The sequence below is a fragment of the Abramis brama genome, assembly GCF_963993115.1.
Source record: "Abramis brama genome assembly, chromosome: 17".
In the NCBI taxonomy this organism is placed as follows: domain Eukaryota; kingdom Metazoa; phylum Chordata; class Actinopteri; order Cypriniformes; family Leuciscidae; genus Abramis; species Abramis brama.
The window spans coordinates 5158020-5173962 of record NC_139979.1 but is presented as its reverse complement, the minus strand read 5'-3'; the positions used below and the strand labels follow the sequence as shown (position 1 = coordinate 5173962).

The 15943-nt window shown below is 37.4% G+C and overlaps 1 protein-coding gene across 1 annotated transcript; it reads right to left on the bottom strand.

Annotated features, from left to right (window-relative positions):
• Positions 1–89: 89 nt before the first annotated feature.
• On the bottom strand, positions 90–11900 carry LOC311067264 (uncharacterized protein). The gene is made up of 7 exons (XM_084089000.1): positions 10520–11900; positions 10224–10274; positions 8946–8993; positions 8685–8753; positions 7420–7470; positions 503–550; positions 90–310 (listed from the first exon to the last, which is right to left on the bottom strand). The coding sequence occupies exons 1-7, from the start codon at positions 10595–10597 to the stop codon at positions 218–220; spliced, it is 438 nt and encodes a 145-aa protein (XP_083945126.1). The 5' UTR covers positions 10598–11900; the 3' UTR covers positions 90–217.
• Positions 11901–15943: the final 4043 nt, after the last annotated feature.

Sequence of the window (15943 nt, the reverse complement as noted above, 5' to 3'; positions counted from 1 at the left end):
GTCCAATCTGACTGTAGTGAAAAATCTGCTGAGACTTCTCTAAATACCATGGTACATATTGGCTGAGTGCCCATAGAAATGATTACCTGTCTAGCTATTGTGAACATGACCATTTCAAACAGCAGTGTTAAATTAGTGTGGAACCTAAACTCTGTTGGGCAGAGGCTCTCCAGGAGCAGGGCTCCCTTACCTTAGGCAAACCCTTTCTAGGTTACATTCACACACACAAATTAAAAATCACCTTCTCTGATCCATCATCTGCCTCACCGCTGACAAAACCCTTGGTGTGTTGTTCTGTTTCAGATATCACCTATGAAATATTTTTAAACATTTGTAAACACAGATAAGCAGAAAATCATGTGTACTGCTTTATGAGAAATATGAAAACATTTCTTATAACTAACCATTTACTCTAAAAGCCTTATTGGATTAGAAATCAACACGTCTTTGACAATTAAAAAAACATTAGAAATAAACGCATATTTCCAATGGTAAACATTACCTGTTGAGAGGGATCATAAAGTGTCAGCTGAGGATCAAGAGTAGAGATCTTGTGGGAGAGAGAAAAAAGGAGTTTAATGAAGATTATTTACTTTTTTACTTTCTGAATTATATATATATAAAAAAAATATTTATAAATGAATTTCACTGTATATAGTCTGAAGTATTAAAGAAATGTATGTACAGTTTTAGAATTGACATCATTAAACAACAATACGCCATCGCATTCACGACTCTCCTGTGATTAAAGGCGACACTTTCGGTTTTCTTCCCACCGGAGCCTCACTTTCGATTTCAAAATAACGGCTGCGTGAAATCAGCGTATAGGGTTGAAAAATAAAGCAGATCTAGCAGATTTTAAGGCCTCTCTGTAAGCAATCGAGCTCTCCTTCCATGAAATGCGAAATACCTCTAGTTTTGTTTTCTTCCAGTTGCGCTCCATTTTTCTGCCTGCTCTCTTAAGGGCCCGAGTGTGCTCGCTGTACCACGGCGTTGGAGCATTTTCTTTAATCTTTTTTGAGCGCAACGGAGCAACTGTGTCTAAAGTGCTGGAAAAGAGAGAGTTAAAAGTTTCTGTCGCAATATCTAGTTCTTCTAAGCTATCTGGGATGCTGAGATGATGAAACTGATCAGGAAGATTATTAATAAAGCAATCTTTAGTGGCAGAAGTGATAGGTCTAACTAGAGTTGGGCGATATGCTTCATTTTCATATCGTCCTATCGCAGCCTGTGAGATCGGCGATACACGATATTATCGTGAGGGGGGCGGGGCTTACTTATTTGATTATTAACTTGCTTATTTACTCATCAATTTGCTTGTTTTATTACTTCCTTTTAAATGAAAATCTTTTTTTATTTTGCTAGTAAAGGTGGAGTGTTTATTAATAGGCTAAATCAGGTTATTTCCTGGAATAGTGAGGTAAAAAAAATATCCTAATCATTCTTGTATCTGACTCTGAGTATTTCAACATGTCAGCGGGAAATTTACGGACACACATTATCCTCTCACGCAGTTACAGATGCAGCATTCTGTAACTACACTGTAACTACACTGTACGTCTGCACGAGATGTGAACAAGTTTTAATAATTTCTTGGGTCAAGAAAGAGTCGGAGTCTGCGATATATGTCCTCCTACCAGTGCTCTCTCTGCCTTGATGCACTTCATATGCGCACCGCACTTCAATAAGCCCAAATAACGCGGGTTTTAAATGCCGGGAGAAATCAGAGGCAAAAATCTAAAAGTCGATCGGTTATAGGCTACTTAAACTTATGACTTGACTCTGATAAAGGAAAACGGGTTAATGCGTTTACATGACCACATGCATTGTCAGTTTATTCAGCATAGCCTAATCGAGTTAAGAACGTGCATGTAAACGCTCTCATTCCCTGAAAACGAAAGCAGAAACCGACTGAGCTTTCGCTGCATTAACGGCGCGTTCTCTCAGAGACGACGGTGGATATAATGGTAGGCTACAGCAACTATCTTAATTTACTGGCTTAATATTTCTCTTGTGGACTTACATTATTGACAGTGAAAAAATTAGAAGAATATTTCTTGTTAAACTGGCAGAGTTTCACAGATGCTTCGTGAACTAAAGACTTTAGTAGGCCTAGGCGCCCTATATAATTTTATTGATATTATAATTATAATTAATATTTTGTAATTGTATTGTTTTTAGTGTTATTAGTGTCATTAAATATTTTGTTAATGAAGGCCTACCATGGAAACCAAATACTGACGAACAACGATGCCGTCTTTATCTTGGCTCTGTATAAGAATGATGCGTCTGTTAAAACAAGCACTCTTGACAATTTGTGAATGGATCACCTTGCAATTAAATTTCGTTGTGGGAATTAGTTTTTTTTTTTGTCTGTTTTAAAAACATTTTCTTTGAGGAGTCCTCACACGCGCGCGTCGTGTCGCAAGTGTGGTGATGTCGCAAGTGTGGTTGTGGTGATGTCGTGAATTTAGGCAAGGCAAATATAATTGTAGTTCCTAATTAATTTAATAACTATACTAGCTTCATAATAATAATAATAATAATAATAATAATAATTTAATACATTAATGGGAAAACAAGCCAATTATCGTATTGATATCGTCAAAGGCATCTGCTATCGACAATATCTCTGTCTATCGTCGATACACGATACTATCGTCTATCGGCACAACCCTAGGTCTAACATATTTGCAACACGGAGTCGACTTTGCAGCCTTGGCTAAATGAAGTTTACACGAGACTAGATAATGATCTGAGATGTCATCGCTCTGCTGCAGAATTTCAACGGCATCAACTTTGATTCCATGTGATAATATTAGATCTAGAGTATGATTACGACAATGAGTAGGTCCTGACACGTGTTGTCTAACTCCAATAGAGTTAAGAATGTCTTTAAAAGCCAATCCCAATGCATCTTTTTCGTTATCCACATGTATATTAAAATCACCAACAATTAGTACTTTATCTGCAGCCAATACTAACTCTGATAGAAAATCAGCAAATTCTTTGATAAAGTCTGTATGGTGCCCTGGTGGCCTGTATACAGTAGCCAGCACAAATCTCAAACGTGATTTATCATTTACACTATATATTGCTATATTAAGCAACAACACTTCAAAAGAATTACATTTAAAACAAGACTTCTTAGTTATTCTGAAGATATTACTATAAATTACAGCAACTCCTCCCCCTTTGCGTTTCAGACGAGGCTCATGTTTATAACAGTAATCTTGCGGGGTGGACTCATTTAAAGTAATATAACTGTCTGGTTTTAGCCAGGTTTCTGTCAAACACAGCACATCTAGGTTATAGTCTGTAATCATATCATTAACAATAAGTGCTTTTGAAGTAAGGGATCGAATATTCAGCAACCCAAGCTTTATCATTTGTTCATTCGTATTACATCTGTTTTTTATTTGTTGAACAACAATTACATTTTTACCCTTGAACGGGTTTAGGAGTTTTTTGTATCGTCCTAATTCGGGGAACAGACACAGTCTCTATATGATGATATCTAGGTGAAAGAGGCTCTATGTGATGGGATTTATCTGACCTTGGTGACGCGAGGCCACTAGCAGACGGTCGGTTTAGCCAGTCTGTCTGCTTCCTGACCTGAGCCCCAGATTGTCATGTTTGAGCTCTAAGACTATGAGCCATATTACTAGAGAGAAGAGCAGCACCATCCCAGGAGGGATGAATACCATCTCTTTTCAACAGGTCAGGTTTGCCCCAAAAACTTTTCCAATTGTCTGCGCCGACGTGAATAATAATCTTAGAGAATTTACGATTAGCATTAGCCAGCACTTTTAAATTTGCTTTGATGTCAGGCGCTCTGGCTCCCGGAAAACATGTGACTATGGTGGCTGGTGGCTCTATTTTCACGTTCCGTGTAATAGAATCGCCAATAACTAGGGCACGTTCAACAGGATTCTCAGTGGGTGTTTCACTGAGTGAGGAGAATCTATTTGAAGTTGTAACAATTAACCCTCTGGGGTCAGCAATCATTAATGTAAACGCACACAGAGAGCACGCGCTATTCAAACGCAAATGATCTGAAGCAATCCATGCAAACGTGTCAACGCCCACATCAGCTGGATAAAACACACTGCGAGTTTAATCAGACTTGTGCCCTTTATGTCATCTTGCTTCGCTGTGAGGAATAATCCTTAGGAATAATTTAGTTTCACATCGAGGACCAACGGATTCAGCTATTCAGAGCACTGTAGTAAGTTTTTTATTCTTAAGTGCTTTGTTCTAATCGCGATATGCAATAGTGTCTGTAAACGCAAAAAGACTGTTTGAATATGAATCGCGTGTCTGTGTGTGAATGAATGAATGGCACAGATGTTTACTACAGCTGTGAACAACAGCGCGCATCTGTGCCTTTCGTTAACACTTGCACTTACATTAGTAAACATGTTATTTTTACATGAACACATCTACTAGTTTAGCTTTTACCAAACTATATTGCAATACTGAGATGAGTAAAAATCGACTGAAATATGTTTAAATAAAATGTCTTTGTATAAGCAACGTATTAAACTGCAAATTAACATGTATATGCAAATATATCATAAAAACGATGTGTTACAGATGAAATATGAATGTTTAGACAAGATTTCGTTGATTAGTTTTGGATAGATTATAAAGTTTTTACTGTAAAAAAGACTACGGTCACATCAAATAAGCTTTTGTTCACCAATTTCTGCTCACGTTAAATATATAGTATGTGATGTTTTGTGAAAAATAAAGTAGGTATATTGAATTATCAATTAAGATGTTAGCATAGTGTTTGTTCCAATATTCAAACTAATGAATCCTTAACTTTGAAATACGTATGATAAAATCAAAGTATACTTTTTACAAAGAAAGATTACACTTGAAATATTGTTAAAATTGTAATTGTTGATTCATATGTGAAAACTGTTTAATAAAATAGCAAAACATTCACAAGGTAGAAGTAACATCTTAATAAGTCAATATAAACCTTCTCATTACATTATTTTAGTTTTTTATTAGTGACATTTGGGGAGAGGATATATTCCAAAACTTTCTGAAAATACAGTATGAGAATTAACTGCATAGTTACTAGAAATGTTTACCTTGGATATTATGCAATTTGCATGCATACAAAATAAGTCCTCACATTCTTTACTTGTGGTATACCCTCTCAGTGACACACCTGAATGAAAGGCTCGTTATGTGGCTCATTATGCGGGTCGTCTTCTCAGGTGTGAATCACGACCCCATGCATATTGCCTTTCCAAACAAAATGTGTCTTACAAAGTTTAAATCAATGTATTGTTTTATGTGAATGATTAGGCAGGATGATTTTCAGATCATTTTGAAGAAAAAACTCTCCGCGACAACATCCATTATTCAAAAGTCTTGTGGACACATATTTAGTATGTGTTTTTTGGCCTTATTTCAGAAACTTTAATTTTTTGTTAAAGCATAAACATTATTCTCTCAAAAATACAAACATGTACACACATGTTGCTCACATATTATGGTAGCCCTGTTTGTGCTAAATAGAGTGTAATTATACCTTTGCCATTAATATGTTTATAAGCAACTGAAAAAAGCACAAATGTCAGGGCATGTCAAAACATCTCAAGGACCCCCAAAACACCTCAGACCCCAGAGGGTTAATGTGTGTGAGAATGTACTCTAGCACAAAGTCCTCACTGGTATGGCTTTTTATGAGGACAGTATCTTATCTACATGAAAACAAACTATGCAACATATGGAGATTAGGGCTGTAACGATACGCGATATGAAACCGAAACCACGATACTCAGATCTACGATCCTGTGTTGCGTTGTGAGAAGGCAGAATCGCAACACACCCCTTCCAACTCCTAGAGTCATCCTTCCCTTCAAGATCCACATCTTTAAATTACTATTGGGAGACGTGACATTTGCAGTCAAAACTTGAAATATAAATTCTCAGAAAACGCATTTAATACCAATATATTGAAACATCTGTTTATATATCCATACTCCCTTAATAAAGGAGTCCAGACATTAGAAAAATATCAGTTTACATATGCTTTTTATATTTAATATAAGGGAAATAGGCTATACATGCGTTACGGACGTGACACAAAAAATCTTTAACTTTTAGGTGGCAAATGTTTTTTTTGTAATTCTGTGAATTACACTGCGCAAACCAAAAGTAATACTACCCACTGAATGAAGAAGGGTTGGCTCTCCACAGAACTTTCTACGAATTATTTATCATGTTTCGCATTTATGAGGAAAAAACAATGTTAAGGATGTGACAGTTCTCTGTTACGGACGTGAGCACTCTAAAAGCAGCACTAGAAGCTTTCAAACTTTCACAGAGACCTCAAATACGCATTTAAAACACCAAATATTAAGGATTGGCATATCAAGTAAAATAATATTCGATGATTGTTTGAAAATCGTACCTCTCCCCCGACATGCTCAACGATAAGACGGCGTTCACTCAAATCCCGCTCCGACATTGAATGTCTCTGTACTGTAGGCTAATAGGCCTACATGTTGTAGCCCAGTCATTAAAGAAAACGATTTAGTTTCATATTTATGTTTAAATAAAATAATACACTTTTTAATTTAATCTATGTTGATTATATGAAAAGTGAAAAGCGTGAGTAAGATCATAATATGCGCAGTATATCAGGAGACGAGTGGGCAGACATGATTGACCACTTCATTAAGTTTGTTTTTGTAGAAAGCCTTTCTTTAAAGTGAATTTTGTTAAATTGTGTTATCTTAATTTTAATCAATGTTTCATCAACCAATTGAATGGATTTAATAAATAATAAATATAGCAGGCAATATAATCAGGACACGGAGGCGCAGGCGCGTGAACTGGAGCTCGTCTCATAAATGAACCGAAACTCAGCATATAAGCTACTTGCCTCACAGACCGGAGACATATATCGATAGAAAGCTTGGAATGTGTAGCCTACTGTGTAGCCTACTTTTAAACAAAACAATTCAAAACGAAAAAAAGAAAACAGACTGCTCTCGGCTCATGTAATCCGTATGTGCATTTCTCTCCGGCGAGTTCACTACTGCGAAGATCGCGAGTCAGCATCGTCAACTTCATCTTTGACACAGAAAACACTTGTTTATTAATAAACAATAGAAATGTCTCCTTGCTATATTTGACATTCATAATCATTACTTTTACCGGTTCTTTGTGACAGCTTTTAGGCGCGCTTTAGGTCCCTTACATGGCGTCACTACCGCTTAATAGTTAATATTGTTCTTTGGTGTTCAGTTTATACAGGTTTTTCAAACTATCTTATTTAATAAAAATATTAAATATTTAATTTAACATTAAAAAAAATATATAAAAAATCGTGAAACGATCCGAATCGTGGGTTTGCTGTATCGTTATAAACTTATATGGTACATAAATTACCTGTTGATTGGTGTCATTAAGTCTCAACTGAGGATCCGTCTCGGTTGAAATCTTATGAGGAACAAAGAAAACAGTTTGATTATAAATACATAAATTTGCACAATTGCTTTTACACAAACTATGGTCCAATCCGACTGTACTGAAGTAAGAGAAACACTGTTAGTACTGTAGTGACAGTACTCTAGTAAGTGAATATGAGGACATACAGACACAAACTATGGTCCAATCTGACTGTAGTGAAAAATCTGCTGAGACTTCTCTAAATACCATGGTACATATTGGCTGAGTGCCCATAGAAATGATTACCTGTCTAGCTATTGTGAACATGACCATTTCAAACAGCAGTGTTAAATTAGTGTGGAACCTAAACTCTGTTGGGCAGAGGCTCTCCAGGAGCAGGGCTCCCTTACCTTACACCGTGTCCTAACTACACGCGACGCGAGAAGATTCCAGCGACAGGCAGTGTGTCTGTCCACACTAGACGCAACGCGACTGTGAGACACCACAACGTCAATCAAAAATCACAGCCAATCAGAACAGTGTGTGGGCGGGGTCTCGCGGCAAGTGCACAGCACTAGAGAGTTATCTTGACGGCAATCGCACGAAAATGGATTAGTAGCTACATAATCAAATTATAAAATATTACACCATTAAAAAAATACATAGGCTACTGAGTTACTAAAACAATCTTTGTCAAATAATACACTTGTTTGTTCACAGTTTTAACGTTCTTGTTTCCATTTGTTTAATTTCAAGATCTGAGGTGAATTATATCCATTGTTGCTTTTACAGCTTCATAGCTGGAGCACTAAATGACATTCAAAGTCACATTACACACTTTTAACATTAAAGGTATAGCGGAGGATTTTTTTACTTCCGGGTGGGTAGTGTATACTATTGGTCCTCCTAATTGTCAATCATTCTGGTGAATCAATCAAACTTTTCAAAAAGTCGAGAGGGCGGGTCTTATCTAAAATTCGGAAAGATCCTCCGCTATACCTTTAAATGAAGCACATAAATAGTGCCTGAGATTATCATTGCCATACTTTGTGTTTGTTGTTCCAGTGCGACATCGCAGGAAAATAGAAACCATTTCTAAATTAGAAACGTCGCGTGTCGACGTCGCAGCTGGTTAGGACAAAAACTTTGATTAATATGGAAAATATACCTTTTATCGCGTGTCGCGGCGTCGCGTCGCGTGTAGTTAGGACACGGTGTTAGGCAAACCCTTTCTAGGTTACATTCACACACAAATTAAAAATCACCTTCTCTGATCCATCATCTGCCTCACCGCTGACAAAACCCTTGGTGTGTTGTTCTGTTTCAGATATCACCTATGAAATATTTTTAAACATTTGTAAACACAGATAAGCAGAAAATCATGTGTACTGCTTTATGAGAAATATGAAAACATTTCTTATAACTAACCATTTACTCTAAAAGCCTTATTGGATTAGAAATCAACACGTCTTTGACAATTAAAAAAACATTAGAAATAAACGCATATTTCCAATGGTAAACATTACCTGTTGAGAGGGATCATAAAGAGTCAGCTGAGGATCAAGAGTAGAGATCTTGTGGGAGAGAGAAAAAAGGAGTTTAATGAAGATTCATTTCAGAATAACAGATAATACAGGTGAATTCATAGATTAACAATTAATGTGTGTGAGAATGTACTCTAGCACAAAGTCCTCACTGGTATGGATTTTTGTGAGGACAGCATCTTATCTACATGAAAACAAACTATTCAACGTATGGAGATTCTACATGATTTTGCCAAAACTTAAAGGGGTGGTAAAACACCTTTTTTCGAAGGCTTGATTGTGTTTGTGGGGTGCACTGTAACATGTGTTCATGCTTCGTTTTTAAAAATTCACATTTTTCACATATTTAACCATTATTCTACACTGCTCTGTCCCTCCTTGTAAAAACGGTCGGATGATTTCCGGGTTCTATGAAGCCCCGCCCTCAAAAATACGCAATGGGCTCAGATTGGTTAGCTGGCCCAGTGTGCTGTGATTCGCTAACCGCCAAGTGCAAGTTCGCTGCGCTGGTGATATTAAACAGAAGTTTGTATGTGTTCGTCGGATACGTATGAATTAGCATTTAACAAACTGGTTTGTGGAGCCAAACAGCGTTGTCCTTCGTTTACTTCCTTGCTACAACGTACAATTAACAATACGAACTATTACAGGAAAACGCATCAACGAAAAAAAATCATACCTACAGGTTGTGGCTCGTAAACAACAGTTGGAACTGCTCGATCTTTCAGGACAAGCCGTTTGTGAATCCTGCATTGAACTCGCGTAGATTGAGGAAGCTTTCCTCCGGAAAATGTGCAGCACAGAGAGTGGCATTTGGATTATAATTATGAGGGACCAAGTAAAAAATAAATTGTAACCGTCCTTAGGAAGACAACAAAGTGGACCTGCAATCTGGGTGAAAATAACAGCATTTCGACGGCATAGCAGCAACGACACTCTACTGCCACAACAACTCTTTTCCAAAGCAACATAAAATTGCCTCGCCCCCTTTATTTATTGTGTTCCCAGAGGAGGGGTTTATGTAAATATTGGGCTTAGTGATGTCAGCAAGCCCACAGGAATGTCGTGTAGTCCCTATCAGCCGTTTCTGTAGTTCTTAGAAATTGATTTCTTTAAATGCAAATCTCTCCCTTTGCTTTAAACTTTGAACGTTGTAACTTTGCAGATGTTGTTTATGCTCAAACAGCAACATTACACACTAACTACAGTTAGAAAAGTCAAATCGTGTTTTACCACCCCTTTAAATGGTACATAAATTACCTGTTGATTGGTGTCATTAAGTCTCAACTGAGGATCCGTCTCAGTTGAAATCTTATGAGGAACAAAGAAAACAGTTTGATTATAAATACATAAATTTGCACAATTGCTTTTACACAAACTATGGTCCAATCCGACTGTACTGAAGTAAGAGAAACACTGTTAGTACTGTAGTGACAGTACTCTGGTAAATATGAGGACATACAGACACAAACTATGGTCCAATCTGACTAATACTGAACTTCTGTCTATCCTTCTCAATACACAATATGACACCAGCAGTGAATATGAGGACATACAGACGTGGCTGCTTCTTCTTTAGTTTTTAATTTGGTCCTCCTGGATCTTGTAGCTGCCATCTCCTGCAAAGGCCACATGGTGTTTTTAATCAGTTTACAACATGACTTTTAGATATCACTGACATAATCAACTGTTTTACACCTTTATTTGTTATTATGAACGGTGAAATTATTAACAATAACGATTATTATACATACCAGGATGTAATACCAATAAGTTTTACTAGTACAGTAAAACATGAATCTTGTGTTTAGTGATTTTAATTTTTTTTAAACATGCTGCTTTTCTCTCTCAAACACACTGTAGATGTCCCTAAAGTTAACCATTATAATTTGACTAACAGCACCTTCCTCAGCTTAAAAACTAGGACTAGCTAAGGAACAAAGTTTCAGTTACAAATAATCACCATGCTTCGGGATACTAACGTTAAATAATAGTTGTTAGGCCTAAATTGCACGACAGGGACCTAGAAATTGAGTAGGTTATCGAACTAACATTAACGTTATACTGATTCACAAGTCAACCTCATTACACTGCCCAAATGTTCCGCGAAATAAATATGATCTCAATATGGCAATAACGTGATTAATAAGTTCAATATTAAATTAAATCCTCACGCGTTGTGAAATACAGACACGTGTCACCAAAGCTAGCTTATAGCCTAACTGCTAATTCAAATTAACTTTAGAATATTTCAAACTACTACCAACGGAATATAAAAATAATATTAATACAGTTTTTAGACTTGAAGTGTAGCTGGGTGCTTGGAATTTGAACACAATTCTTACCTGACGTCTCTTCACCGTGAAGACTGATCCGCACGTGGCTGGCTGTCTCAGAAATGTGGTGATGAATCGTTCATTAACGGGATCCGTTCATTGCGTCTGTCACGTGACAAATGAACGAAAGACTCGGAAGGTAAAGTTATTATTTATGTTACCTGTGAATTATTTTTTACTGCATTATAATTATTTCTTAATTCAGAATATGATCAAGATTGCGTAGGTGGATGTGTTTTGGGAATTTGCCTGTTAAAAGTATAACATTTAAAGCCCCTTAAATTAACGAAATGACTCGAAAAAAGATTCCTTCATTTTGATGAACGAGTTTGAACGAGATTAACACAGTGGTTTGACAAAACCCGAAATTATGAGGACTTCTTGCGATCAGCCAATCACAATCCTCAATTCCATACACATGGGTGAATATTCATGAGGAGATGCAGTACCACTGACCCACCTACAGAGGCGCTGTCTCGATACACAGCTGATACACAAAATCATGTAATTGTGAACTATGGGGACATGAGCTGAAATTTTGACTTTGAGCTCCCCCTAGCAATAGAAACACTTCTACATTGTCAGTATTATGAGGACACTGGCCCTGTCCTCATAATTCAAAATGTCCTCATAGTGTGGTGTGTATTCATATGAAATGTCCTCATAAATCACAAAAACACACACACACACACACACACACGCACACACACACACATAGCATATACAGCTTGTTGAGTTCAACGTTGAAACCAACAGATGGCAGCGTTGTACCAAAGTGAAATTGTATATGAAGCTCATTTTAATTTTGAACCACAGCTTTGAAATCTTGAGCTACTGGATTAGTAATTAATATTAATATAGTGCTTGTCTTGAACTGTCTCATATGGGCTTTTCATTATGAAACCCCCTGTTAAAAGAATTGCTCACCGGTCAAGCTTCTGTTTATTCATCTATGTATCTCTTTCCAATACTATATTTATTTGTAAGGTTTTCTTTTGACCTTTTTGGAGGTTTCGCGGTCACTATGATTTTTTGCTGTATAGAGACAAACTGTGTGGTTTGTATCATTTGTAAATTAATGGAAGAACATCTTTTTGAGTAGAACTTCTGGGCCAGATGTGCAAGCTGCTATTATGCTAATACAGCCTCAAACACATTTCAGTTTAGTTGTCATTTATGAAGTGTACATTTCTCGTTATGCCTTCCCCCCCCCCCCCCGCGATGGCAGCAGCCAAAGCATGAGAGAAAATCTGATTGAATTATGGTTTACCCACTCTGATCTCCAAAAATAACCATTTAATTTATCAGATTGCTCTGTGGCTTGATGGTGAAGAGGGACATTGAGCTGGCAGGCTTGTAAAGCATGGCCGCTTGTAGGTCAGATTGTTGGAGGCAGAAACGCTACGAGACAGCGGCATCCCCAGTGTTGGTGGTCCAGTAGACTGACTGCATGTAGTGTCCAGTATGAGCTCACACTTTAGCCAAAGGGCTTTATGCCTAATCAGAACTTAAACTGCTTTTATACATTTGAATTGAGCCTAAAGCATTGGTCGGCAGATTGCCAACCCACTTACAAAAAAAGGTACAAAAGCAGTCACTAGGGCAGTACCCTTTCAAAAGGTATTAATATGTACAATTTAGGTAGGCCTACTAAAATCTACCTTTATGGTATATATGCAGCCTTTAGGGGTAAAGAAGGTATAAAGCTGTACCTTTTGAAAGAGCACCACCCCACTGACAGCTTTTGTACCTTTTGTGTGAGAGTGCCGGAAGTACCCAGTATGACTGTGGAAATTTCACTTACAATTTAAGTACAGATTAAATATACAGCTTTTTTTTATTTCTATATACTGTATAAGTATTAATCAAAAGATCATATTGTTCACAGTCTTTTAACATGCTCTCAACAATTAAAAACACAAAGGGAACATGTGACTAGGTGTTATGTGGTTATTATTCTTTGATTGTAGATTGTTTCTGGCACATTGCATGAATAGTGTACATAATTGGGTACAAAAGTCAGTTAACAAACGGTCAGTGAAAGGACACTTGTTTAATTGAACATTCATAAAATGTTGAACTCAGGAGGTCAAATTGAATATTGTATGAGTAATTTATTTTCTATTCAATTTTTTTTAATGAGGTTTGCTATCTTTCCAGCAAATTTACCATAGTTTTGGGCATGTCTAAATACAGTTTAAAACTGTGCTTATGGTTTTTATTATGTTAAAGCATATATATATATTAGGGTGCATCAAATTTTAATTTCAAAATATCAATTTGGCTGGCATTGCATTTTGTTCCAATTAACATAAAAATGACATTTGCAAAGTTTTGAGGAATTCTATTGAGATTTAGGGGTGCCACCTAACACATGAACTTTGGCGAAATTTTGAAAAATTTGCAATTTTTAGTCTAATTGCCAAAAGGTTGACCTGGAAATGTTGAGTACAGTGAACTTTTATACAGTAACATGTTCTATAGGGTTATCAAAGTAAAAGTTGTTTGTTTGCCATTTGGGCAACTTGGGCATGTCTCAGAATTCAACTTTCAAGATTCTCCATTCATTTGTCCTATAGACAAAATGAATGGAGGTCAATGGGACATTTTCACGTGGCCTTACCCTGTTAATTTACTGTAACAACTACAATGCTACTCTCAATACACATGAGACATCTACAGTGGGGAGAACAAGTATTTGATACACTGCAGATTTTTCAGGTTTTCCCACTTACAAAGCATGTAGAAGTCTGTAATTTTGATAATAGGTACTCTTCAACTGTGAGTGACAGAATCTAAAACAAAAATCCAGAAAATCACATTGTATGATTTTTAAGTAATTAATTTGCATTTTATTGCATGACATAATTATTTGATACATCAGAAAAGCAGAACTTAATTTTTGGTACAGAAACCTTTGTTTGCAATTACAGAGATCATATGTTTCCTGTAGTTCTTGACCAGGTTTGCACACACTGCAGGGATTCTGGCCCACTCCTCCATACAGACCTTCTTCAGATCCTGCAGGCTTCGGGGCTGTCGCTGGGCAATACGGACTTTAAGCTTCCTCCAAAGATTTTCTATGGGGTTCAGGTCTGGAGACTGGCTAGGCCACTCCAGGACCTTGAGATGCTTCTTACGGAGCCACTCCTAGTTGCCCTGGCTGTGTGTTTCGGGTCGTTGTCATGCTGGAAGACCTAGCCACGACCCATCTTCAATGCTCTTACTGAGGGAAGGAGGTTGTTGGCCAAGATCTCGCGATACATGGCCCCATCCATCCTCCCCTCAGTACGGTGCAGTCGTCCTGTCCCCTTTGCAGAAAAGCATCCCCAAAGAATGATGTTTCCATCTCATGCTACACGGTTGGGATGGTGTTCTTGGGGTTGTACTCATCCTTCTTCTTCCTCCAAACACAGCGAGTGGAGTTTAGACCAAAAAGCTCTATTTTCAGATGGTCATTGGCAAACTTCACACGGCCCTGGACATGCGCTGGCTTGAGCAGGGGGACCTTGCGTGCACTGCAGGATTTTAATCCATGACGGTGTGTGTAACTAATGGTTTTCTTTGAGACTGTGGTCCCAGCTCTCTTCAGGTCATTGACCAGGTCCTGCCGTGTAGTTCTGGGCTGATCCCTCACCTTCCTCATGATCATTGATGCCCCATGAGGTGAGATCTTGCATGGTGCCCCAGACCGAGGGAGATTGACCGTCATCTTGAACTTCTTCCATTTTCGAATAATTGCGCCAACAGTTGTTGCCTTCTCACCAAGCTGCTTGCCTATTGTCCTGTAGCTCATCCCAGCCTTTTGCAGGTCTACAATTTTATCCCTGATGTCCTTACACAGCTCTCTGGTTTTGGCCATTGTGGAAAGGTTGGAGTCTGTTTGATTGAGTGTGTGGACAGGTGTCTTTTATACAGGTAACAAGTTCAAACAGGTGCAGTTAATACAGGTAATGAGTGGAGAACAGGAGGGCTTCTTGAAGAAAAACTAACAGGTCTGTGAGAGCCGGAATTCTTACTGGTTGGTAGGTGATCAAATACTTATGTCATGCAATAAAATGCAAATTAATTATTTAAAAATCATACAATGTGATTTTCTGGATTTTTGTTTTAGATACCGTCTCTCACAGTTAAAATGTACCTATGATAAAAATTACAGACCTCTAGATGCTTTGTAAGTAGGAAAACCTGCAAAATCGGCAGTGTATCAAATACTTGTTCTCCCCACTGTATACTCTGAATATGACATTGTCCACTCTAGAATACTGTTGATGTTAAGCTTAATAGCTTAGCTAACATAGATAGCTAACTGTGGTTAGCAAACTGTTGCTAGCTAACGTTAGCTAGATGTAATGAGCACCAAATACCTATAAATATGACTTAAATGACTTATGATAAATAAGTATACAAAGACACAACTACAGATATGATAGTAATGTGTAATAATACATACCCAACACAGAAAGATCACTTCAAACAGAAAGATCACCTCAGTTTTCTTGAGCTGTAGTATTGTTTACCTCAGATCTCCATTGTGACCATTGAGCACTGTCAACCACTTTATCCAACAAAAACAGATGTGCGGTGGCACCCCTAAATCATCATGTACTGGAAAAATATTTTGCATGTGTTGTTTCTACATAT

Excerpts from the sequence above, each read along its gene's own strand:
- LOC311067264 (XM_084089000.1), bottom strand. The coding sequence starts at position 10,597 with ATGTGGCCTTTGCAGGAGATGGCAGCTACAAGATCCAGGAGGACCAAA. Across the intron at positions 8,994-10,223 it reads TTAATGACACCAATCAACAG|ATCTCTACTCTTGATCCTCA; the intron begins GTAATTTATGTA and ends CTCTCCCACAAG. Across the intron at positions 8,754-8,945 it reads TTTATGATCCCTCTCAACAG|GTGATATCTGAAACAGAACA; the intron begins GTAATGTTTACC and ends AATATTTCATAG.